Source organism: Orcinus orca, chromosome 16 (genome assembly GCF_937001465.1).
Source record: "Orcinus orca chromosome 16, mOrcOrc1.1, whole genome shotgun sequence".
NCBI classification, from domain to species: Eukaryota; Metazoa; Chordata; class Mammalia; order Artiodactyla; family Delphinidae; genus Orcinus; species Orcinus orca.
The window spans coordinates 48,140,502-48,166,023 of NC_064574.1; the positions used below are offsets into that span (position 1 = coordinate 48,140,502).

At 41.6% G+C, this 25,522-nt stretch overlaps 2 protein-coding genes across 4 annotated transcripts; one reads left to right on the plus strand and one right to left on the minus strand.

Annotated features, from left to right (window-relative positions):
• Window positions 1–11,255, plus strand: RBBP9 (RB binding protein 9, serine hydrolase). 2 transcript variants are annotated; one of them, XM_049699133.1, is made up of 6 exons: window positions 1–901; window positions 2,937–2,979; window positions 3,974–4,079; window positions 7,041–7,126; window positions 7,515–7,635; window positions 10,326–11,255. In XM_049699133.1, the coding sequence occupies exons 1-6, from the start codon at window positions 803–805 to the stop codon at window positions 10,414–10,416; spliced, it is 546 nt and encodes a 181-aa protein (XP_049555090.1). In that variant the 5' UTR covers window positions 1–802; the 3' UTR covers window positions 10,417–11,255. The 2 variants fall into 2 exon arrangements, with proteins under 2 accessions (XP_049555090.1, XP_004270533.1); XM_004270485.4 differs by lacking the exon at window positions 10,326–11,255 and having other exon boundaries at window positions 788–901; window positions 7,515–8,902.
• On the minus strand, window positions 9,284–25,409 carry POLR3F (RNA polymerase III subunit F). Of its 2 annotated transcripts, XR_007472065.1 has the most exons (10): window positions 25,238–25,387; window positions 24,065–24,182; window positions 19,161–19,228; window positions 18,584–18,651; window positions 17,140–17,252; window positions 15,020–15,163; window positions 14,697–14,804; window positions 13,629–13,820; window positions 12,172–12,441; window positions 9,284–9,578 (listed from the first exon to the last, which is right to left on the minus strand). XR_007472065.1 is itself a non-coding variant. In XM_004270407.3 (9 exons), the coding sequence occupies exons 1-9, from the start codon at window positions 25,297–25,299 to the stop codon at window positions 12,364–12,366; spliced, it is 951 nt and encodes a 316-aa protein (XP_004270455.1). In that variant the 5' UTR covers window positions 25,300–25,409; the 3' UTR covers window positions 11,574–12,363. The 2 variants fall into 2 exon arrangements, 1 of the variants encoding a protein (XP_004270455.1); XM_004270407.3 differs by lacking the exon at window positions 9,284–9,578 and having other exon boundaries at window positions 11,574–12,441; window positions 25,238–25,409.
• Window positions 25,410–25,522: the final 113 nt, after the last annotated feature.

Consider the following 25,522-nt stretch of genomic DNA (forward strand, 5'->3'; position numbering starts at 1 on the left):
ATAGAGTGTAAAACAAAGAATGTTATTTGCCATCCAATTCTATAAGGATCAAACCATGAGCCACTGCAGCCGCTGACCTACAACACACGCTGAAAGGAATTCAGTACAAAAACCAGGATGAACCATTCAGTGTTTTGGATATACGGACCCCTAGATATGCTAGTGAACACAAGTTCATGTGCCTGACGCACAGCAAGGCCAAACAATATTGAAACGTCAGAGTTTAGGGCAGAGAAAGGTTTATCGAAGGGCTGTGCAAGGTAATGGGTGGCTCATGCCTCCCTAAAACCCGGAAATGCCCCGAAGGGTTTCAGCAAAGCTTTTTTTTTTTTTTTAAAGAACTAGTGTTTGAGTCCTAATTTTCTTTTGGTTTTTTGTTTTGTTTTTTGCCATGCCGCGCTGGTATTGACTGTTATTGGCTGATATTGACTATTTTATTAAGAACTATTTTGAAATCAGGAGTCCTCAACAAAGAAAACGGGTTGTGTTCTGCTTTGAAACTAAAACATACTTTTCTATACAAATATCACTTAGTCTAGGTAAGAGATAACACATTCTGGGCATGTCACGGTCTGTCCCAAATAAGGGGGGCGGGGAATGGAAGCGCCAGCAAGAAGCAAGTAAAAGGTGACTTACACAGCTGCTGGAAACCCGCAAGGTTTGTCTGCGGCTGCCCTGTGCAGTAGGGAACCAGAAGCTCAGTGGGTGCGCTCTTGGCGCCCCGGAACTACAATTCCCGGAATGCCACGGGCAGGCTCCCCGGTCGCGCACGCGGTCTGAGCGCCTCAGGTCGGCTGCATTCATGGCGGCGCCCTGCAAGGCGGTGATCGTCCCTGGGAACGGGGGCGAAGATATGGCCACTCACGGCTGGTACAGCTGGGTGAAGAGGGAGCTGGAGCAGGTAGGAGACGCACCTCGCTGCACTGGGAGGTCGGGCTGGCGCGGGAGAGGCCGGAGGACTCCCCGCTCCCACCCCCTTGTGCAGAGCCTGAGGAGACTGCGTTCTACTTTGGTGGGAATAAGACTGAATTGACGCCCTGCATTCAGTCTGTGCTTTTCCTGGAGTTTCTTTTCTGAGGAGAAGGGCCGAGAAAGGGCCCTTCCAGGGCGCGGCGCTGGGTTGCCACATTTGGGAGCGCCGCCTGGAGTTGGGCGCACAGCCTCCCGCCGCCCTGCCGTTGGGCTGGTGGAGGCCGCAGCGCTGTTAGGGTTCCGTCAGTTTTCCTGTTTGCACTATTTCTTTTTGTAACCGTGGCCCCGTCTTAAGTATTTCCAATTGAGAAACGAAACCTCAGGAAACCGGAACTTAACCAGCAGCTCTCGCTTCTGTAACTACGCTTGCTGACCCCCCCTTGTAATCATCCAACCAATCAGACGGCGACTAGTGTCTTTGTTTAAAGGTTAACCAATCAGTACTCCCCACCCCTGGAAAGTCCCGAATTTGATTGTACCTGTCTATGAAAGAGTTGAACTAAACTCCTCTTATCGCCACCGGCAACGAGTGCGCAGAGGTCCAGGTTCGAACCTGCAATAAATGACCCTTGCCGTTTGGCTTTGACTCTCGACTCTGGTGGTCTTGTGGAGGGGTCTCGCGACCGTGGGCATTTCAAGCCCTGCTGGGAACCCCGTCTTAGACTCTACAAGTAGTGGAGGAAGTTCGGCTGGTGAAACAGCCAGGAGGGCTCCTCTCAGGGCTCAGAGTACAAGCTCCACCTCTAGAAACTGGAGACCGAGCCCGCTCCCCGTATCTGCTGCGGGTTCAGATATGGGACTCCCAGATAATTCTACACCAATCTTCTCTGCTCTCTGTCTCGGATTTTTTTTTTTTTTTTTTGCGGTACGCGGGCCTCTCACTGTTGTGGCCCCTCCCGCTGCGGAGCACAGGCCCCGGACGCGCAGGCTCAGCGGCCATGGCTCACGGGCCCAGCCGCTCCGCGGCGTGTGGGATCTTCCCGGACCGGGGCACGAACCTGTGTCCCCTGCATCGGCAGGCGGACTCTCAACCACTGCGCCACCAGGGAAGCACCTGTCTCGCATTTTTAAACATTTTAATATGTAATATTGATATTTACAAAGGATGTATGTAACACGTACATACATTATGAAGAATAATGTAACCAATACTTGAGGGTCCCTCACCAAACTGAAATCTAGGAACATTATCAATACCTTCAGAGCCACCTGTATGTCCCTCCATCCCGTTTCCCTGCCGTATGAAATTTTAAAAGTTTGTTTCGCTTTTAAAACTTAGTTTAAAAAATTAATTAATGTACTGTTCAACCTATGTATGTATCCTTTAAGCAATATATTGTTAAATTTGGCCTCTTTGTGAGCTTTATAAAAATGGCATCTAACTGCGGGCTGTCTTGTGCATCTTGATTTTTTTTTTTAAACGTTCTTCCATAACTAGGCAATAAGACTGTTCCCTGAGTTGCCAACCTCTAGAGCTCTAGACTGGGTCTCTAGAATAAAATTCCAGGCTTGTGGCTGAGAGCCATGGCTAGAGCTACAAACCAAAAGGTCAGGGCTGCAGCTGTCCAAGAGGATTGGATCTCCAACTTCCTGGACCACATTTATGTACCACATTTTACCTACTCCCTGGAGCATAGTCTGATTGGCTCCAGGTCAGTTTGTCTAGAATCTGCTATGCCCTCTCTATATGTATATGCCAGCGGTGATAAATGTACATGTGCAATTGCACATATGAAGAGATCCGCGGAGCTGGCTAGATAGAGAACTACAGACAGATGGAGTTTATGAGGAGGGATTGTATATTCATATGTAATCCTGTAGCACTTACCCCACTTCATTTCATGATATAAACAACTACTTATTGAATTGTTAAAGCTCATATCAGGTGTCTCATTTCTTATTAGCAAAGTATTAGTTGTAATTAAGCTCTTTATTATAATTTTTTTCTCCTTCTCATATCGTAGATACCTGGTTTCCAGTGTTTGGCTAAAAACATGCCTGACCCAAGTAAGTTTTTTAAATGTGTCTTTAAAAAGCCTCCTCTTGTTGGGTTTTGATCTTGTCATTTTCCGGTAGAGAAGAGGAATATCCTAGCAGAGAAGCCTAAGGGAATACATACCTCAGAGTGAATGATGGCAAGTATTTGGGGGAGGAGGATGCAAACCAAAAAACATGATAGAAAATTATCGTAAGGATCAAGAAGAGCACCTGGGCTCGGAAGAATTTAATTTTCAACTTTGTAAGCAACGGATTTTCCCTTCTATAAGTCAAATCTTTTCAGGCAAAATTTATGGGTGTTTCATTTGAGGCAGAGGTATGACAAAACTTACAGCATCTCTATGAGATCCTAATATTAGAAAATGTAACGTGGCCCCTTCTGTTCTGAGTGCCTATGAGTTGTCTCAGGAATTTCCTTTTTGGGAAGAAAGAAAATATGTGGACATCAACTTGAGAAACAATATTGTCAAGAGGATTTTTGTTTTCAAGTTGGAAAGTTTACATTAAACTTCAGAGTTATATTTTATTTTCTTAGTATTTCCTTTCAAGAAAATGCTAAAAAATAAAAACAAAACTATTTACCAAAACTACAGATTTGAGTCTTTCAGACAGCAACACATAAAACTTTGGCCCTGGGCTTCCCTGGTGGCGCAGTGGTTGAGAGTCCGCCTGCCGATGCAGGGGAAATGGGGTTCGTGCCCCGGTCCGGGAGGATCCCACATGCCGCGGAGCGGCTGGGCCCGTGAGCCATGGCCGCTGAGACTGCGCGTCCAGAGCCTATGCTCCGCAACGGGAGAGGCCACAACAGTGAGAGGCCCGCTTACCACAAAAACAAACAAACAAAAAAAAAACAAACAAAAAAAACTTTGGCCCTATTAAAACAGCCCCATCCCCCATTGCGGTTCTGCGGTTTGCTGAATGGTCCTCTGTTAGAAAGGTGGGCAGCGCTGGACTGAGACTGTCCCTGTTGAGTGACGGACTCTTTCTTTCCCCTGAACCTTAGTCACAGCTCAAGAGAGCATCTGGCTGCCCTTCATGGAGACGGAGCTGCACTGTGACGAGGAGACCATCATCATAGGCCACAGTTCTGGGGCCATTGCAGCCATGAGGTGTGGTCCTTATTGAATTGTCACCATCCCCCCTACCCCTGTGGGCTCCAGTCAAGCTTGCTTGGGAAATACTTCGTGCACATCTTAAGTTTACACTGCAGAGGAGACAGTGAGTAGTAAAATGATCTGTCCTAATTCCTTCCTGGTTTGATTAGTGGATTAAAAAGATACTTTGCTCTTACTGGGATACAGTGACCCTTTTAAAACACAAGTGCCTCCGAACCCCAGCAGCTCCCGTCACCCTCAGAAGAACTTCTCAGCCTTCAAGCCCCCCGCCCCCCATGTTGTCTCTGCCGTCTCCCCTTCGCTGCCCCCAGCCTGGTTTACAGACCTCAGTGCAGTTCCTTGAACATGCCGAGCTTGTGCCTTTCTTAGGCCTGTGCTTGCCGCTGTTCTACTTGGACTCTCTGTCCCCAGACACCTGCATGGCCTTCTCCTCTCTAGGTCTCTGCTCCACGTCCCCTTTCAGTGAGGCCTTATGTAATCACTCCACGTGAAACAGCAGCCTCACCCCACCGAATCCTACCCCCTTTATATCTTATGACCCCCCTTATTATCTGTAGCACTTTTCACCACCTGACATCCTATTCATTTCTTGTCTCCTGCCAGTCAAATGTAAGCTCCATGAGGGTGGGGCTTTGTTCATTCTGACACGAAACCCCGGTGCCTGGCAGAGTGTCTGGCATATGGTAGGTGCTGATAACTCCCCGTTGGAGGGTGGAGGCTGCTACCCGCACTGCCCTCAACTCCCCTCCCCCCCCCCCCGCCAGCCCCAGCCCCCGCCCCCAGGGGTCATGGGTGCCTCCCTGCTGCTCCCCATTAGAACGTCACCCTGCAGGCTTATAAGGCCTGGAATGTAAGGATGGAGCTGGCTGAATAGCCTGTTAGGGTTGGGTTTCCTCTGTATTTGCGAGGCTAGATGACAAAGGATTATGGGGGTTTTTTTGTTTTAATTAATTAATTAATTTTTTGCTGCGTTGGGTCTTCGTAGCGGTGCGCGGGCTTCTCATTGCAGTGGCTTCTCTTGTTGCAGAGCACGGGCTCTGGGTGCGCGGGCTTCAGTAGTTGTGGTGCGTGGTCTTCAGTAGTTGTGGCACTTGGGCTCAGTAGTTGTGGCACACAGGCTTAGTTGCTCTGGGGCATGTGGGATCTTCCCGGACCAGGGCTCGAACCTGTGTCCCCTGCATTGGCAAGCGGATTCTTAACCACTGTGCCACCAGGGAAGTCCCAGGATTATGGTTTTTGTGTGGCTTCTTGTCCCCAGCAGCCCCTCAGGATGTCACGTGAATCGATTGTCAGAGAAATCTTGCCAAGTTCCATAACCTTTCAGCCACACCTGTGGAAGCTACAAGAATAATGCTTTCCTATGTGGACCTACAGAATTGTGGTACATAGTGTTTATAAGCTGCCAGGGGTTGTCCGGAAAATGAAGAAAGCCCTTTATGCTGAAATCTGTGCTAACCCAAGGCCAACTGAATTTTTCTCAGGCCGCTGGCTAATAACGATGTGGCTTCTTTTAAAGACTCCTGAAATTTATTGTAGGATTGTCAGGAACCTTCTAAAAATTAACTTCTAAAGTTAAGGTAGGCAAGGAGAAAATCAGATGCTAAAGCCATGGGGCCTAAGATCATAGGGGAACAGGATACAGAGGACTACCCCACAGTTACTTATTAATCACAAGGGGGAATTGTGTCTTTACAGTGGAGGGATCTGAGGGGTATCACCCTAGGGAATCTGACAGTCTCAGCAGTAATGGGACAAACTGGCATCGTGTGCCCATCGTTGTGGAGGAGTGGGAAGGACACAACATTGCCTACGTAATGGTCTTGCCAAGTGTTTCACCTCAGCCTAATCATGAGGAAACAAGTTCAGTTTAGGGGATAACGTACAAGAAAATGGGCCTAAAATTCTTAAAAGTCGTCAATCTCATTTAAAACAAATTTAAAAGTGATTGAAGAGTCATGAAACCAAACGCGTGATCTTTGACCAGATCTAGGATTGAAAAGATGTTTTAAAGAACAGTTTGGTACAACTAGGGAAAAATGAATACAGGTAATGTTACTGTCTTGGTGCTAAATTTATTAGGTGTAAGAATGATACTGTCGTTACATAAGAGCACAGCCGTGTTCTTAGGGGATACGTGCTAAAGTATTTAGGGGTGAACTGTAGCAAAATTAATGAATCTGGGTGCTTGTTCTCACTTTTCGGTAAGTTTGACATTTTTCAAAGCAAAAGATTGGGGGAAAAGTTTAGGCACGAGAACAAAATACCAACCCTAAACCTTGCCTGGCACCAAGGCCTCCTAGAGCTCTTACCTTTCTAGGTCCTTCATTAGCCCTGGCCTTTGCTCAGTGAGGGAACTGTCTACAGTTAGCTGAGTGTCTGTTTGCTGGGCACTGTTCTAGGGAACAGGGTCACAAAAATCGAGAAGGCTCAGACCTGCCCTTGAGGGATGCCCTTGGGGGACAGAGGTAAGACAAGGCAAACAAGCGTGTGTGAGAGAGGCACAGTTCTGGGATGGTACAGTCACAGACCACTTGCATCTGTCACCTGGGCTGGGGAGGTGTCACGCCTTAGAATGCAGATTCCTTTGCCTCACTCACAATCCTCTGAATCAGATGCTCTGGGCTGAGCCTGGGAATCCACATGTTAACCAACCAAGTAATGCCGACGAATGCACACATCAAAGGGAATGATTACACTTTTTATGTTTATTCAGAAAGAATTATGGAAGAGGTTTGCACTACCTTGAAAACAGAGTAGAAACTCAGGTAGCCCAGGTGAGGTGATTAACCACCGGGCTCACATTTCTGCATTTTCCTTGCTCTTTTTCCTACTAACCTCAGCAGCCTATAGCATGTGCTTTCTGTAAGCTAAATCAAATGAGTTTTGGATGGCTTACTGACTTTCTGGGACCAGATTTAACATTAAACATCAGCTACACCATTCCTCTCGCTCCAGGTACGCAGAGACCCACCGGGTGTGTGCTATCGTGTTAGTGTCTGCGTACACGTCTGACCTGGGGGATGACAACGAACGGGCAAGCGGTAAGTCTGAAGGCAGAAACCGGAAGAGCCCTTCCTGTAGCCACGGGGCTGCACGCTCAGGTAGTAAAACAGCACTGTCTTCCAACAGGTTAACACAAAATCTAACAGCACATGAGGAATACTTACCACCCATCTTTAGGTATAAGTTAGGCACTTAGAGAGGGCAGTGAGCCACTATCTAACCCGTAGTCTAGAACTGAACCCCTGAGCCCTAGCCTCCCCCTTCACCAGTAGCTATGGTATCAAGCCCTACGGATCTGAAAACTGAAGAAGGGCTTCTAACTCAACACTTGGGCTCTGATTCTCTGAGTCTCTGCCATGGTCCTCACTAGAGTGGTGAGAATGGAAAGTATCCATGACACTGAGAGGTTGTGTGTTCTTCTCATAGGATACTTCAGCCGCCCCTGGCAGTGGGAGAAGATCAAAGCCAACTGCCCTCACATTGTGCAGTTTGGCTCCACCGACGATCCTTTCCTTCCTTGGAAAGAACAACAAGAAGTGGCCAACAGGTTGGAAGCCAAATTGTACAGATTCACTGACCGTGGCCATTTCCAGAACACAGAGTTTCATGAATTGGTTAGTGTGGTCAAGTCCATGCTGGAAGTGCCAGGATAGCCAGGGTCGTTCCTGCTGTTGTGTGTAAGGACATGGGAGTCGGGCAACGATCAGGTTAGGAACAGATGACAATCATCCATTATCAGATGAACAGCGGGCATGCAAACCAGATCAAATTAAGGTCCAAAACACACACACGTTTCAATGTTCAAACTAACTTACAAACAGTATTTTCATTTTCCATAGAACCTACATCTCCTCAAATTGCTCTGACCGAAAACAGTATTTTTCCCATTTGATAAGGGACATGGGACAGCTTAACCGCCCTTACCTATCCAAAGTGAATAAGACACAAATGAAACCCAGGTTTCCTGATCCCTAGTCCAGATTAAAACTAAACAGGTTTCATGTTATGCTGTAGGAGTTGCATCATAACATGTCCTTAACATGTTGAGAGAGTGACACACAAGGAGGTTGAGGCAAGGGTCTGCAGGGTCAGGCAGGGATCGGTCTAAGACCAGACTGGCAAGGATTAGGGCGACAGGGAGAACTACTGCTGGGCCCTGTCTGGATTGTTGCCATGTGGGAATTTGGCAAGGCATTGCCAGTTTTCTGATTTTCAAGGAAAGAAATTAATACACTTTTGTATTTAGGGACCATAAGTGTATGTATATGTAATCCACATGTACATGAATTACGTTCAGTCCACAGACATATGGGTTGTTAGTTGGCAACTACAGCGTAAATAAAAAATTTGCAAACACAGCAAGACACAAAGGCCAAGCCATCCATGTGTGACCTCTTGCTGTAAGTATTCACTTAGCCAGTGCTTTAGAGCTTGAGAAAAGCCTGAGAAATAGACATGATGTCAAAGGATGAAGTCATGGGAACAGTTTGGATTTTGTTACAAAGTCTTAAATATTTTTAAAAATGATCTTTCCATATCTCAGATTTTGTTCTGTAAAGTGTTCTACCTTTTAATTTCCATGGTCCTTTATATCTCTTTCAGCATCATTCCATGATTTTTCTTCTAATCATACTCCCTCAAAAATAACCCTTTTTCATTTTCCAACATTTTTTGGCTATTATTATCCCCAAGTAACATCTCAAAACAATTTCCAGTAAATTCACACCTGATATTTGCTGCAATAATGTGAATTCCCACACTGTTGATACCTAACGAAAATTCAAAGCCATCATTTGAACCTGAAAAGGCTTTTGATTTCTAAGTGTGCTCAAAAAATGTTAGGAGAGATTCTCTAAATTTTTAGCAGCAGTTATCTTAGGGGATGGGAATTTTGGTAGTTATGGTGTGGTGGACGTCTCCTTTTTACATTATACACCTCGGGATTATTTGAGTTTGTGCACTGTCTTTTATAATTAAAAATAAAGATTAAAAAGTTTATTTGGCAAGTTAGTGAAAAACAAAGTAGATAAATCCATTGAATACTTTTCTCAGAGAAGCTGTTTAGCATTGATTTGACCAAGCCTATAATCAAAGCTTGATTCTATTTCAATTATTTGGAAGTAGTCATTGTTCTACATATTCTCTGCCTTGTTTTCTGAAGTCCTTTCTTAAAAAAATTTACAAACTTATACAAATAACAGTTCATAATACTTTATTGTCCTCTTCCTCTGTAGAAAAAACCAAATATATACAATTGAGAAATAATTTGATATTCTTTATTCCTATAAAAATAACTTGAGGGGGGCTTCACTGGTGGCGCAGTGGTTGAGAGTCCGCCTGCCGATGCAGGGGACACGGGTTTGTGCCCTGGTCCGGGAAGATCCCACATGCTGCGGAGCGGCTGGGCCTGTGAGCCATGGCCGCTGAGCCTGCGTGGCCGGAGCCTGTGCTCCGCAATGGGAGAGGCCGCGACAGTGAGAGCCCCGCGTACTGCAAAAGAAAAAAATAATAATAACTTGAATACGATGGTTGAGTTGGGCTGATAGTATGGTAACCAGTAACCACAGGGCACCAGCAAAGAAAACGTTCAGTTCTTCATTCACAGAAGCCACGGTTCAGGTGCTCACCAGACACGGCTGACTAGTGCCTCCCTTACTGGACACAGATATAGAGCATTTCCATCCTGATAGAAGGTTCTATTGGACAGCACTGCACTACAGCGCGTGTTACGTGCTTCCCTCACCCACCACCAACGTAGAAGTGACTCAACTTGAAGTTACTTTTGTTTGACTAGTTTGCCTATTAGTTGATCACCATAAAAATTATGATCCTATAAAACTTACTCATCACCAAACTAAGATCAGAGGAGTTTCAGGGAAGAACTCCACATGGACTATTCATTTAAACCGTCAAATCATGGCCTTTCATGATTCTCTGTTTGACTCTCTACAGATCTTTATAAAGCAGAGACGGGCCTTGATAGACTCTAGGGAATATCTTTTCAGGTGAGCAAAATACCTTACACTAAATGGAAATCAAGTGTAAGGTTAGAACTTCACTTACAATTTGATTTTTTGGTGTTGTCGTGAGTCTAGAGCACCACAATTTGTTTTGGTCAAAGTTTACTCCTGTAGGGTAGATATCCATTTAATGATCAACAGAGGTGCTGTATTTTAAAATTATTGTCTCGGGGCTTCCCTAGTGGCTCAGTGGTTAAGAATCTGCCTGCCAATGCAGGGGACACGGGTTCGAGCCCTGGTCTGGGAAGATCCCACATGCGGCAGAGCAACTAAGCCCGTGCACCACAGCTACTGAGCCTGCGCTCTAGAGCCCGCAAGCCACAACTACTGAGCACGTGTGCCACAACTACTGAGCCTGCGCTCTAGAGCCCGTAAGCCACAACTACTGAAGCCCACGCGCCTAGAGCCCATGCTCCGCAACAAAGAGAAGCCACCACAATGAGAAGCCTGCGCACCACAACGAAGAGTAGCCCCCACTCGCTGCAACTAGAGAAAGCCGGCGCACAGCAACGAAGACCCAACGCTAAAAAAAAAAATTTTTTTAATTTAAAAAATAAATAAATGAATTTTAAAAAAAAGATTGTCTCTATCCTTCTTTAGTTAATATTCAGAATGAAAACCATGCTAAGGGAAACAAGTTTATAGGAGCTCTTTTTTCTGGTAGGCAAGGAATACTTTTGTTTTAGCTACTGATTGTAAACTTAAAAAAATCTCTGGCTGTCAAGATACAGTACAAAATGTATTTAAAACACAAACTGCTTCCTTCGTTCCACTTCTAAGTCTCCTCCAAGCTCAGTTTTGTCATTAAATAAGACGATCGCCCCTGTGACAGGCTAGGTCCCAGGAAGGGCAGATATTGTTCTTAGCATTCCAGCTCTCTCTGAGAGTGGATCGGAAACCCTCTGTAGTTTCAGGCTCCCAGATTCTTCTGGATCTTACACATCTAGTACTTGAAATGATCTTTGTTTCAAAGCACCAGTGTCATCAAAGGCTAATTCTGTACAGCTGGCCACAGAATTTATCTGGTTCTTAAAAACTGGATACTGAGCTGAATTTTATTTTACTGTTTATCTCAAAATAACCCTTGTGTTGGTTCTCCAAACCTGGTGTTTGAACTCAGGCCCCAGCAGAGCTTTCCTTTCCCTCGGTCCCCCACTTTTGGCCTGGACACAGAAACTTTTAAGTGGCGCTACGAAGTGAAAATATGATAGTTGAGATCCTAAAAAGACCTATAGCTAACTTCTGTGTAACAATACATCAAGTAACCTATTGTTTTCTGTTGAGCTGAAGATTGGGACTGAAAGTGCTATTAGAACTGAGGACAATTATAATGGCTTCCTGCTTAGTTTAGACCTATTACACCATGAATTTTAGAACAGAATATGGAAAAAAATCTAAAACAGGATAAGGAAAGAAGAATGATAATCGCCCCCACCCCGCCCAATAAAGTGAATGGAGGGCAATGGATTCTTTTTAGTTTTAATTTTAGTTAAATAAGAATCCAGGGGAAAATTCTAGCAAATAATACAATTGAGCCACAGAGTGAAACTTGTAAGACTTTAACAAAGAAGAAGCAGTGAAAATATTCCATTTAAGATGAGAGTAATTAATATTTATACACTAAAAAGATATCCTTGACAACAGCGTCATTTGGGTTTGAGGTAAGTACAGAGGCATAATCCCCTGAAAGAATATTGCGGACATAAAAAGGCATCAACAGTGTGTAGAAAAGGGATGTTCCACTGTGTCCCCCCCTCATGCCCCAAGTCTGCGTTCTCCCCTGCTATTCCTGCCTTCTTTTTCATTTCTTCTCAATGAAACTGCTGAGAAAACAGAAATGGTGACACTGGGTCATATATAAAAATTTCCCAATGAAGACCTTAATAAGTAACTTTAAAACAGGCATTTTAAAGCTCTAGCCGTTATCACAGTACTTGGTGAATATGAACATATTTGCTTCTTTTCCTGTGAATCATCAAAAGTCTTGAAAGCTTCAGAAGGTGGTCTTCCAGGAGTTCAAAGTATTTTACTTATGGAAGAATGGATTTCACTACTAACCTTACCTGTTTCATGTCCTGTTGCCTACTCTACCAATGTAAATTTAGTCTTCATAGATTAAAAAAATTTTTTTCGTAGCAGCAAGTTTTTATCTTGAGGTTTGCTTTCAAGGGAATTTGATGTGCCATCATGAATCAAATTATTTGTTCCCAAAGTAACTTCATTTGCAAAATGTCAGTAAAGTTCATAGCTCTCTATTAAAATTCGAGCCACTCTGTCATGTAAATACAGTTAGATGGTGAAATCTCACCACCTTCATGGCAGTCGTCAAAAACCTTTAAAAAAGAAAAAAGGTTATATTCAAACTGAAGTTTTAAAATTATTACATTATAGGTAATGTCTTAAATATCAACTACAACAAAATTCTAACAAAATATCCAAGATCCAACCATTTATTTAAAGCAATATTAAAAACAAAACTTTCGAAGTGAAAGAGGTTAGGACTGTAAATAAGAACATACTGGAATAGGACCTGCTCTGTGATCATAGAGTGAGTGAGAGACCTTTCACTGTAGCACTAAGCCGACCATATCCACCTACCCACTGGGCAGAAGGCAGGTAACAAGAGTCCAGGAAGGGAGATATATACACACGAATGACTTAATCTTAACTAACCAAATGTTTCACGTTGAGCCACCTTCCTTTTTGTGAAGGGTGCTAAATAGAATTCCCAACAGGTTAGCCTTTTTTCTAGGAGTTGAAACCAGGGCATAGAGAGCTTAGGCATGTAGACAATAAAACACGGACTAACAGCCCAAGAATATAAATGCCACAAGGGCTGGCACGGTGCCTGCAGCACACAGGTGGCTTTCAGAGACTATCTGGGAACAAAAGAATGAAGAGTGTGGGGCGGGCCTCGAGGGAAAGCACATCACCTCTGGGTGTGAGTCCTGGTTGTTGTGTCTCAGCTGAATGCTTAGGTCGCCCTCAGCCTGAGTTCCCTCACACTTAAAGGGAAGTAACATCACTAGCTCCAAGGGACGTAAGGAGGATTAAATGAGACCACAGAAATCTTCAAGAACATGTCTGGCCCATAGTAGGTTCTCAACAAATCTCATTTCCCTCCCTACTGAGGTGAAATGATTAGCCCTCATCAAAAATCGTCCATCTGGGGACTTCCCTGGCAGTCCAGTGGTCAAGACTCCACGCTTCCGCTGCAGGGGGTGCAGGTTCGACCCCTGGTCAGGGAACTAAGATCCCACATGCCGTGCAGTGCAGCCAAAAAGAAAAAATATGTCCATTTTGGGGCCAAGAGCAGAAAACAAATTTCCTTAACATGGTTATTCTAAGAAAATACAAGGTGATGATTTGTCCGTTAAAGCTCTGTCATCAAGGTTACATGGAGATTTCCACAGTTCTTGGTCAACCCTGAGTTTAAGAAAACTAGGGTGTGCTTGATATACATTATGTGGCATCTGCACTCGGTGGCAGTTAAGTGTAAAGGGAAGCCATTGTAACTCACCGGGCAGAGTCCGCAGGGGGCCCGGACCAATCCCGTGGGCGGGATGATCGGATTGACTGCCCTGTACAGTTTCATGTGTCCGTCCACACTGCCTACGGTGCCTTCTTTTGCAGCGATGATAGTCATCTCCACTTTCCCATCATAAATGAGTGTATTTAAGATGGTCTCAATGTCCTCCATGGACAACTCTACCTACAAAAGGGATACGTTAGAAAGGACCCAAAAAGGACAAGGAGACATCATTTTGGAGGGTGTTAAAAAACATAAAAGGCCACAATTCCTTGGTGAAATGGGGAAGGATTATGCTGGAGAGTAAATGGAGGCATAAAGAGGCTGAACAATGGCCGAAGTGAGCACAGACCCTCAAATGCCAGGGTCAGGGCTCTGAGCTCGCACTGAGCTTGACACTTGCTGATGTCTTCACCCTCCCAAGGAAAATCTAGACATCTTGTAACATTCTTTGGCAAGAATTTGATGGAGGTTTATAAAATGCTTGAGCAGAAAGGTATTTTAGACATCAAATAGTCCAAATTCCTGTTTTTTTATGAAAGAGAGATCTGGAGCCCAGGAAATGAAAATTTGTCCAAGCAGCCACTTCAGCTTCTTCTCTGATGATGAAAAGTATCAAGCACAGTGTGTCTGTACAGATCTTCAGAGAATGTGCTGACAATGCCACTAACATCTCATAAGTAGGAAAATACCAATAAACGACAACTGCTATGATAATGGATGTCTGGCACATATATGGAAACGTCCCCAAGAGAATCAAGAACTTGTCAGAACAGACTTTTGAATCTGGTAGTGAAATGCACTGCCAGGCCTCCACTCTGCTGCTCTGTAGCCCAAGCTCAGGTACATACAGTTCAGAAAGTGCCCGACGGCAATGACCGCCATTGCCTGACTGCCTTAGGACAGTACTTCCTCAAAGTGGGTTCTGCAGAATGTACATGGGTATCACCAGAAAAAAGGGTCTGGGTCAGCTGTGTTTGCAATACATTGTAAACTATATCCCTATGATGAAGAATAAGTTTTTAAAAATAAGATGAAAATTAGAAACCGAGTTCCAACCTTACTGATCCCCAATTCACAGATATACTTCCACACTTCATGTGATGAAGCAAATGAACTATTTCTTTGTATCATTGGATTCTGTTTGCTTTCCCGTGCTGTTTCTGCCTATAAGGGTAGAAACATAAATTTCAGGAAGAATTCTGGTGCCTTCTGAATACAATTCATAGTGAGAACAACAACAGGACATATTTTGTTTAGTAAAAATGACCAATTTCAATGTTTTCAATTCCTGTAAGATATGATACACAAGATTAAACATTCCTTATGAAGAAACTTAAAAAAACTATACTTGGAGTGATGTTTCCTCAATTATGCCTCACCTTGGTTTGTAGGAATTTAAAACACTGTTGGTTAAGCACCTCTACAAATTCAGATTCAAAATCCTGGTCACTGTACCAGGCTCCACCAGTCACAGAGCGGTCTGGCTGCAGGTTATAGAGCATGTACACCTTCTTTTTTGAGGCCTAGGAAAAAACACGCACAGTAGATGGTTAGATGTAACAAAATAGTCTTCCAAAACTAAGACTTAAAAACCCCCAAAGCTTCATATTTCAGAGCAGTTTGGGATTTACAGAATTATTGTGAAGATGGGACCTTGTGCTCAGCTTCCTCTAGTACTAACACCTGACATTACCAGAGTACATCTGTTATAGCTAATGAAACAATATTGATAGGTCAATATTAATTATAAAGTCTACACTTTATTCAGATTCCCTTCGTTTTTCCCTAATGTCCTTTTAATGGTCCAGGATCCTATCCAGAATACCATATTATTACAAATTTATTATACATGAGGCAGACTTTGGTTGTGACAGTTTCTCAGACTTTCCTTGTTATTGGTGAATTTGCCATTTTTTAGAATTACTGGCAAAAAATTCTGTAGGAAGTCCCTTAATTGGGATTTGTCCGAGTAGACTGGAAAAAAGACCACAGAGGTAAAGTGCACTTCTCATCATGTCATATCAAGAGTACCTGATCATCACTAAATGATGATTGATTGTCATCAATATAACTTATCAGCCTTGACATTATAAATCCATCACCTGGTTTGAGGTAGTGTTTCTCAGTTTTCTCCACTGTAAAGTTACCTTTTTGTCCTGACCTTTCCATATGTGGAAGGAAGCCACCACGCACAGTCCACACTTAAAGACTGGGAGTTCGCTCTACTTCCTTGAGGATGAAGAGTCTACACAAATTATTTGGAATTCTTCTGCATGAAGACTTCTCTATTCTCGCCCATTGATTTATTTATTCAAACATTTATATTAGTATGTTCTCATGAATATTTATTTTATACTTTGGGTTACAATCTAATACTACTTTAGTCTGAAACTTTGAAAACATCATGCTAAGTGAAAGAAGCCAGACACTAAAGACCACATATTGGTAGTTCCCTGGCAGTCCAGTGGTTAGGACTCGGTGCTGTCACTGTCTTGGCCCAGGTTCAATCCCTGGTCAGGGAACTAAGATCCCACAAGCCACACGGCATGGCCAAAAAAACCCAAAACAAAACAAAACACAGCAACATTAAAAAGATATAATTTAAAAAATTAGAACAGTGTGCTGACTGCAGAACTCTGTGAATATACTAAAACCCACTGAATTAAATCTCAATAAAGCTGCTACTAAAAATAAAGATGTACAGCATGATTGGCAAAATGAAGCTAGGCATGGGTACATGGGGATTCATTTTGTTATTTTCTATACTTTTGTACATATTTGAAATTATCCAATAAAAATGTGGAAGAGAAATAATATTCTAAATGAGGGAGTGGTAGGACATAAATACCATTGATAAATAAAACCACTGATGACTATCAAGTTTTTATTTGCTGAATTTTGTGTTCAAGCACACTTTAATCTAGGAGCACCCCAGCTCCTCTGATGCCTCAATCAGTGAAGTCAGCAATGTGTCTGCTGGAGCCAGCTCTGGATCCTGGAGCCCCTGGAGGATGTGACGGGGTGGCTGGCAAGAGGAGGAGGAGAAATCCCATGTGCTGGAACAGATGCTCCACCAGGGCCAGGGCAGAGAACTTTCTGTGACCTGCTCACTGATGTATTCCAAGCCCCCAGAACAGTGCCCAGCACACAGCAAATGCACGACGGGTATTTGTGGAATGGGTAATCTCATACACCAGGTTGAAATAAATTATCTTACATACCACAAAATCCAGGAAAAATGTTCGTGATCCCCCAAATTCTTTACTGAAGCGAGTAAGTAGTTTTAGATTTTTGAGTGGGTAAGACTCTAAGAGTTAACTGGCAGTGACATATCTAAAGCAGCATCTCCAAACCATCCGATATGAGCTAAAATTTAAAAAATCTTTTTTGACCAGTTGTTTTAAATCATGACATAGCTTAAAGAATAAAAACCTGAAATATACTTGGAGTAATATATGTACAGAGAACATCCAGGGGAAGAAAAGAGATGGTTACTCACTGCCACAGACTTAACAGCTTTAATTAGCTTTTTACTTTCCAGATTCTTTAGAATTTTGTTAATTTCTGTTAATGGCAAGTTGCTTTTGTATCGGATATCTCTGCTCCATATTCCTATAAGAAAGTAAAGTAAAATAAGTTGAACACTATAGGATATGTGTTTCTTTTCCCATTGCTTATATCTCATTATAAATCTAGCAAAATATGTATATATTCCTAGAGCATAGCTATAGGAAAAATGAATTAGAGGTAAGAGTCTCAGATAAAGTAACAAAAATATGCAAAACAATACATAAGTTATATGTTCTATTTTCTAACTGGAAATTTCTTGGAATGCCAGTGTGGCACCTTTTAAAAAACATATGAAAAGGACATTTTTGTAATGGAAGAAAAATCTTGAATGTCACTGAATTAACATATATTGCCTTTTCCATGCCCCCCTACATCCCAACCTCTTTTTTTCTTTAAATATCACTTTAAATTGTATATGTGAAAAACAACCTTAAGTTTGGGTCTGGGTTGGCTGCCACCCTTGATGAGAGCAAAAAACACTTTATGAGAGCATCTGTGTGCATGTATGTCCATTATTTATACAGCACTATATTTGGAAAATAGAAAGATTACAGTTCCCATAGTCACTAAAAGCCTGTGCAGAAAGCTATGATTTTTCTTTCAAAGAAGGAAATATGTGTTATATGTATAAAAGGAATTTATGTTAAAACATTTTGCTGTATTTTCTTCCCAACGTGAAGGCATAATAAGATAGGAAGATTTTTTTAAAATAGAGAATGACTTCTTCATATTTATTTTTAAAATTTTAATTTAACTTCCCAACACATATAAAAATTATATGACTTCAGATTACATTGTAATTGTTAAAGCTAATATCAATGACTCAAACAGATCTTAAATTGTAATAACAGCAATTTCGATAAAGTTCTTTAAGGGCAACAGGAGAGGAACTAAATAGCTCTTGAGGGAGCTACACCAGACACTGCCACACTGCACTAGGCGTCCCTCGGATTTTTGCAAAAACCAGAGAGATGTTATTATCCACCATTTACAGATAAGAGGAAGAAACGAAGCCTTCCAAAATTTAGCAAGTAAGGATTAAAAAAAAAACTCTTAAGTTTTAATTTATTTATTTTGAATAGATAATATATTCATATGGTCCACATTCAGAAGTCTCTTTCCATCCCTGCCCACAGCCATCTAGTTCCTATCTCCCTGAGGCAACAACAGTGTCACTCCTGGGTGTCCTTCAAATGTATGTACATTATATATTGTTATATACATATGTGTGTGTGTGTGTTATATTTTCTTTTCCTTTTAACAAACGGCAGCATACTGAACTGACTGATCTATATCCTGGGAAGCCAGGATCTCAGTCCCCACTATCTGGTCCTAGAGACAATGTTGTTTCTGCTGTTCCTCTACATGCTTACCTTTATTTCCTGCATCCTCTATGATTTGATATACTAGTTTTTCCTGGTTATCTGATCCTTTCATTTTACTGCAGGGAAATAAAGGAGAATTAAAAAGGCAAAGAGGTACAGGATAATCTAATAATCTACAAGACTACTGAAACGAATGAGCAGACAAGGTCATCACATTGACTTATTTACCAAAAGAAGGGCTTACCTTAAAAAGAATGAGACAGGGCTGTATGTACCAAATGAAAAGATGTCCAAGATATAGTAAGTGAAAAAAAACAAGTTGCAAAACAGTATGGATATCATGATCCCATTTTTGTTAAAATAAGAAAAAAAAAAGAGAGAGAGATTATATATAAATATATGGTATATAAATATATAATCATCTATATGTATTTATATATACCTATAAGAAAGGATATATGCCAAAATATTAACAGCAGCTATCTCTGGGAAATGGAACGCATATAGGAGGTGAGATGATACACGGGCCAGGTTTACATGCAATTCTGTACTGGCTTTTTTTCCCCAAACATATATTACTTTTATCATATTAAAATTTTCTTAAAATAAAAAATTAGGTGCTTACCCAGCATTCTGAGACTCCTTTATTCTATACAGAAGGCCTGTATTGCTCCTTAAGAGATCCAGCTGACCCTAAAGTTGTTTTTTTTAAAAAAGAAAATAACAGTGAATTATTTTGGAGATATATCAAATCCAATGACAAACATTAATGCATTCTTCAATATTTTACACGGACTAAAATAGCCTACCTCCCATAGTTGCCAGTTCTTCACTTGAGTACTTAAGTTTTTTCCTACATGTCACATGTGATGTACTTTTTAAAACTTAACTCTTTATCTCGCCAGTTCCCCAAATATTAATACCTAACAATTTTCTACATGTTAGATCCTGGCTTGGTTATATGATCAATGTGTAAAGAATTTTAAACAAGCAGCTTTAGAATAATAAATAAAAATCCATATTTAATTCAAATAAATTCAATAAATATATATAAATATAGTAAAATGTAATTTGTCTAAAAAAGTTCAAATAAAGGCTATTCATGCAAAAATATTCTATGATACAATGAGTAAATGAAATTTACAATGTTAATAGTAACATTTACTGACATGTGTGATTTCTGTAGTGTTACATGAAAATTAGGCAGAAAGGTCAACCAATGAATAAAAGGCCTGTAGTAGTTCTGTTTTTATACAAGTCACAAGTAAAACAAAGCATGTGTGTCACGCTCCTGCATTTCCTTGGGTCTGAACTTAGGAGAACCCAGATGGATGTTACCACTGGGCTTCCAGCAGTTCAGGGAAGCACGGCTAAGAGAGGCCCCATTCCCACGAGTTAAGGCTGGGCAGACCCATGACTTGGAATTAGGTTGATATATGGATAAACAGCAATACTTTCCCTCCCTCCCTCAAACCACAAAGCCCAATTTGGAGGATCCATTCAGTTGTTCATCTCAGCCTATGAACATTTACTGAACACTTGTACTGTGATATATGTTTGGGGGGGACAAACATGGATTCTGAAAGAGAATTACACAGCTGACTTCAATACCATCGGGTTGGCATTAAGACAGAGCTAAGTAAAGGGTGGGACGGCCTCTCAGAGAAGCAGCTTTGGCCCAGCCTGGGGGGTCAGTGAGGATCCCTGGAGTCGATAGCAGAGATGAGTCTTGAGAATAATGAGGAGTCAGTCTGTGAGGAAAGGGAAAAAGGGCCTGCTAAGCAGGGAAGACAGCATGAGCAAAGGAACTGAGGCATGAAACAGCGTGATTTGCTAGGGAACCAAAAACCATCTGTTCCTTCTGAAAACTCACTTTTGAGTTGGAGGGGTGGAGGGAGATGAGGTGGGTGCAGAAGGGAGGGGCTCAGTGTGGTAAACCCAGGAGTGTGGACTTGAATCTCTAGAGTTGAGAGAAGAGTTTTTGGTGGGAAAGTGACTTGGTCAAATCTGTATTTAAGACAGAGCAGGCTGGTTGCTCTGAGGCACATGGAGCCAGGAAAGCCCGTTAAGATGCACTGTAATAGTCCAAGTAAAAGCCAAGAGCCTGAAGACATGCAGGGGTAGTAGGAATGGAAACAGTGGAACAGATTTGAGAATTGTTTAAGAGGTAAAATCAGCAACACTCATGATTTGTTAGTAATTACTCCCTTGCTTAAAATTCTTCAGTAGCTCTACCACTGCCTACAGCCTGTAGCCGACAGAACTGGCAATAGGTGGGGTTGCAGAGGTGGTGAAAGAGAGTGAGGTGCTGAGCATAATTTTCAGACAGAAAGAAAAGGCTAAAAGGGAGGGTCCGAGAACAAAAACATTTTTAATTGCCACACTTCCCAGCATGCCTTGCTCTATCCATCCTGGAGTTGAAGACCTTCACAATGGTGAATTGACCAGAAAAAACCAACACTCGTTTTTTCCTTTGGCTAGAACAGTGTTCAGCAATCTGGTGCACTGCTTTATTTTTGAACTGAAGTATAGTTGAGTTACAATATTATATAAGTTTCAGGTGTACAACATAGTGATCTCATATTTATAGATTATACTCCATTTAAAGTTATTATAAAATATTGATTATATTCCCTGTGCTGTACAATATATCCTTGTAGCCAATTTATTTTATACATAGTAGGTTGTACCTCTTAATCCCATACCCTTATCTTGCCCCTCCCTCTCCCCACTGGTAACCACTAGTTTGTTTTCTATATCTGTGAGTCTGTTTTGTTATATTCATTCCTTTGTTTACTTTTTAGATCCCACATATAAGTGATATCATATGTGTATTTGTCTTTCTCTGTCTGACTTACTTCACTTAGTATGATAATCTTTAGGTCCAACCATGTTGCTGCAAAGGGCATCATTTTGTTCTTATTTATGGCTGAGTAATATTCCATTGTATATATGTACCACATCTTCTTTATCCATTCATCTGTTGATGGACACTTAGGTTGCTTCCATATCTTGGTTATTGTAAATAATGCTGCTATGAACATTTGGGTGCATATATCTTTTTGAATTAGTATTTTCATTTTCTTTGGATATATACCCAGGAGTGGAATTGCTGGATCATATGGTAGCTCTATTTTTAGTATTTTGAGGAACCTCCATACTGTTTTCCACAGTGGTGGCACCAATTTACATTCCCACCAACAGTGTACAAGGATTCCCTTTTCTCCACATCCTCACCAACATTTGTTGTTTGTGGTCTTTTTTACGATAGTCACTCTGACAGGTGTAAGTGATATCTCATTGTTGTTTTGATTTGCATTTCTCTAAAAATGTTGCTACAATTTATGTCAGTGTTCTGCCTGTGTTTTCTTCCAGGAGTTTTACAGTTTCCAGTCTTACAGTTAAGTCTTTAATCCTTTTTGAGTTTATTTTTATATATGTGTGAGAAAAAGTCCTAATTTCATTTTTTACATGTAGCTGTCCATTTTTCCTAGCACCACTTGTTGAAGAGACTCTTTTCCCCATTGTATACTGTTGATTCCTTCATCTTAAATTAATTGACCGTAAGTGGATGGGTTTATTTCTGGGCTCTCTATTCTGTTCCATTGATCTATGTATCTCTTTTTGTGCCAGAACTATACCGTTTTGATTACTGTGGCTTTGTAGTATAGTCTGAAGTCAGGAAGCATGACACCTCCAGCTTTGTTCTTTTTCTCTCAAGATTGCTTTGGCTATTTGGGCTCTTTTGTGGCTACCCATACATTTTCGTATTATTTATTTTAGTTCTGTGAAAAATGTCCTGGGTATTTTGATAAGGATCACATTAGATCTGTATATTGCTTTGGATAATATGGACATTTAAACAATATTAATATAGTCTTTACTTTTTATTTATTTATTTTATGGCTGCACCACGCAGCATGCAGGATCTTAGATCCCCAATCAGGAACTGAACCCACGCCCCCTGAAGTGGAAGTGCGTATTCTTAACCACTGGACCACCAGGGAAGTCCCCATTTTAACAATATTAATTCCTCCAGTCCAAGAACATTGGATATCTTTCTATTTCTTTGTAGCACCTTCAATTTCCTTCATCAGTGTTTTACAATTTTCAAAGTTAGGTCTTTCACCTCCTTGGTTAAGTTTATTCCTAGGTATTTTATTCCTTTTGTGTGATTTTTAAACAAGATTGTTTTCTTGCTTCCTCTGATAGTTCATTATTAGTGTATAGAAAAGCAACAGATTTCTGTGTATTAATCTTGACCCTGCAACTTTACTGAATTCATTTATTAGTTCTAATAGTTTTTTGATTGAGATTTTAGGGTTTTCTATATATAGTATCATGTCATCTGTAAATAAGGACAGTTTTATTTCTTCCCTTCCCATTTGTATGCCTGGGCTCTGGCAGTGAAAGCACCAAGTCCTAACCACTGGACTGCCAGGGAATTCCCTTCTTCCTGATTTTAGAGGAAAGGCTTTCAGCTTTTCACCACTGAATATGATGTTAGCTATGGGTCTGTCATAAATGGCTTTTATTATGTTGAAATATGTTCCCTCTATACCAACTGTGCTAAGAGTTTTTATCATGAATGGATGTTGAATTTTGCCAAATGCTTTTTCTGTGTCAATTGAGAAGATCATGTGAATTTTATCCTTCCTTTTGTTACTGTGGTGTATTACACTGATTGATTTCTGCATATTGAACCATTTTTGCCTTCCTGTAATAAATCCCATTTGGTCATGGTATATGATCCTTTTTGCATACTGTTGAATTTGGTTTGCTAATATTTTGTTGAGGATTTCTACATGTATATTCATCGCAGACACTGGCCTCTAATTTTCTTTTTTTGGTAGCATCTTTGTCTAGTTTTGGTATCAGAGTAATGGGAGCCTCATAGAACGAATTTGGGAGTGTTTCCCTCTTCAATTTTTTCGAAGTGTTTGAGAAGGACTAGTATTTGCTCTTCTTTATATGTTTGCCAGAACTCCCCTGTGAAGCCATCCAGTCCAGGACTTTTGTTTGCTGGGAGTTTTTTGATTACTAATTCCATTTTACTACTAGTGACTGGACTGTTCAGATTGTCTATTTCTTCCTGATCATCACATGTTTATTCCTTAACTGTTTATTGTAGCTATAGTTGATTTTTCCATTTTTTGTCTTTTAATCTTCATACTAGCTTATTTAAGTGTTTGATCCAAAGCCTTTACTATGTATTTGCCTTTACTAGCAGTAAAAAGCAAACAAAAGGTGTGAATAGACTATGCCCATAGGTAGCTGTGTGCCATTATGTAGCTTAGTGACAATTAGGTTACTAAATGTAACAGTTAAAATACAAGTATTTCATTTGTCTTGTAAAATGCATATTACTTCTTCTTTCCTTAATTCAGGCAGTCTGAGCTGTTTCCTGGTTTGGAGTCTTATCAGTCACAACCTAACACACTTTTGAGAATGGCTTCGTGACTACATAACAGGAAGTAATGACAATCACAACATTTAAGTAATTACATGAACTAGTTGGATTCACCTTACCATGGACAACAGTCTATTGATGGCCACTGCCCGCTGCTGGGCTTCTATATGCGGCATTTCATTCTGAATTACTTGGTCTGTGATTCCATGAGGGAACTGGTGACATAAGTCTATAATCCTAGGAACAAAGGCATTAATGATATTCATGTTTCTACCTATCTCAAGAGGTGGTAGGGGAAAAAATACAAGAAGAACAGTTTGGAATTGTGCCTTTTTTCACATCTGATAGATAATCTAGGTTTCTACAATGGTTCTGATTCAAAGCATATTAAAAATGAGGACGATGCTTTTGAAATACACGTTTACATTTTTATTGTATTTAAGAGAAGCATGTCTTTTCCTTATTCACATGAACCTTAAATTAGAACAAAAGTCAAATGAAAACACAGAAAGACATATTAAAGCTGAGGCTTCAGTTTTCTCAGACGGTACAAGTATGACAAAGGGAAGATACAGTGCCTTGGATAGCCATAAGTCTGTGAGCAGGAGGTAAATCAAACACTTCTGGTGGGAAGTCAAAATCTGTTATGACAATTCACCACAACTGGGACCTGCTTTTAGAATTATCTCTAAGAAACAAAAATAAACCCGAATTTTCATCTTGCCCTAGGATCATCATATGTGTTATTCATAATAGTTTTAAAAAGTTGGGGTCCTTTAAAACTATGTGGTAACCTAAAAATTGCAGTGCACGGTAGAATACATAAAATCGGCAGAGGCTTTGGGCGCCCTAAAATCTTCACTTATATACTGCACTAAAACCATCTGACTTGTGTTGCTTCATAACAGAAAACTGCACTCTAACTTCGGCTAAACGTTCTGCCACGGGAATTCCCTTATTGACAAGGGCGATCCATGATCAGAACGTGTATCCACAAGTACTATGGGGAAAACGCCGAGTCTTCACTCTGAGCATGGATCACCTTAATGTGGGAAAGAAGCGCATCAGTAGAGCTTCCCGAATAGCACCAGGGAAAGGTCAGCTACACAATTTTGCAAACTGTCCGACTCGTTTCGAAATTAAGAGTTCTGTTTTCCGGGGATGGGAGGAGGGTTCCAACACCCGCGATCCCCTCCCTGCGCGTCCACTGAACTTGCGAGGGTCCCGGAGACGGGGTCCAGCGCCTCGCGGGGCCTCCCGAGCCGGGAAACAATTCTCACCCACTGATTTACCTGTTTTCGATTTCGACCGGATCTCCGTCGGGCGGCTGCACTTTCACCTTCACCTCGGCCATGAGGGCGCTGGTCCCGGTCCCTGGGGGAAGAGACGGTCCGGAAAGCCGGACAGCAAGCGGGGGAACCCTGGAACCTATGAAGACAGCGACTAGCACATGGGCCTTCTTCCTCGTGTCGCAAGCGGTCCTTCTTTGCCAGTCGCCTTGAGGTGGCCAAGCCGCGCCTGCGCCGCTACAAATTCTTATTCTGGTTTTTCCAGAATGTCAGTGCCTGTCGGACGAA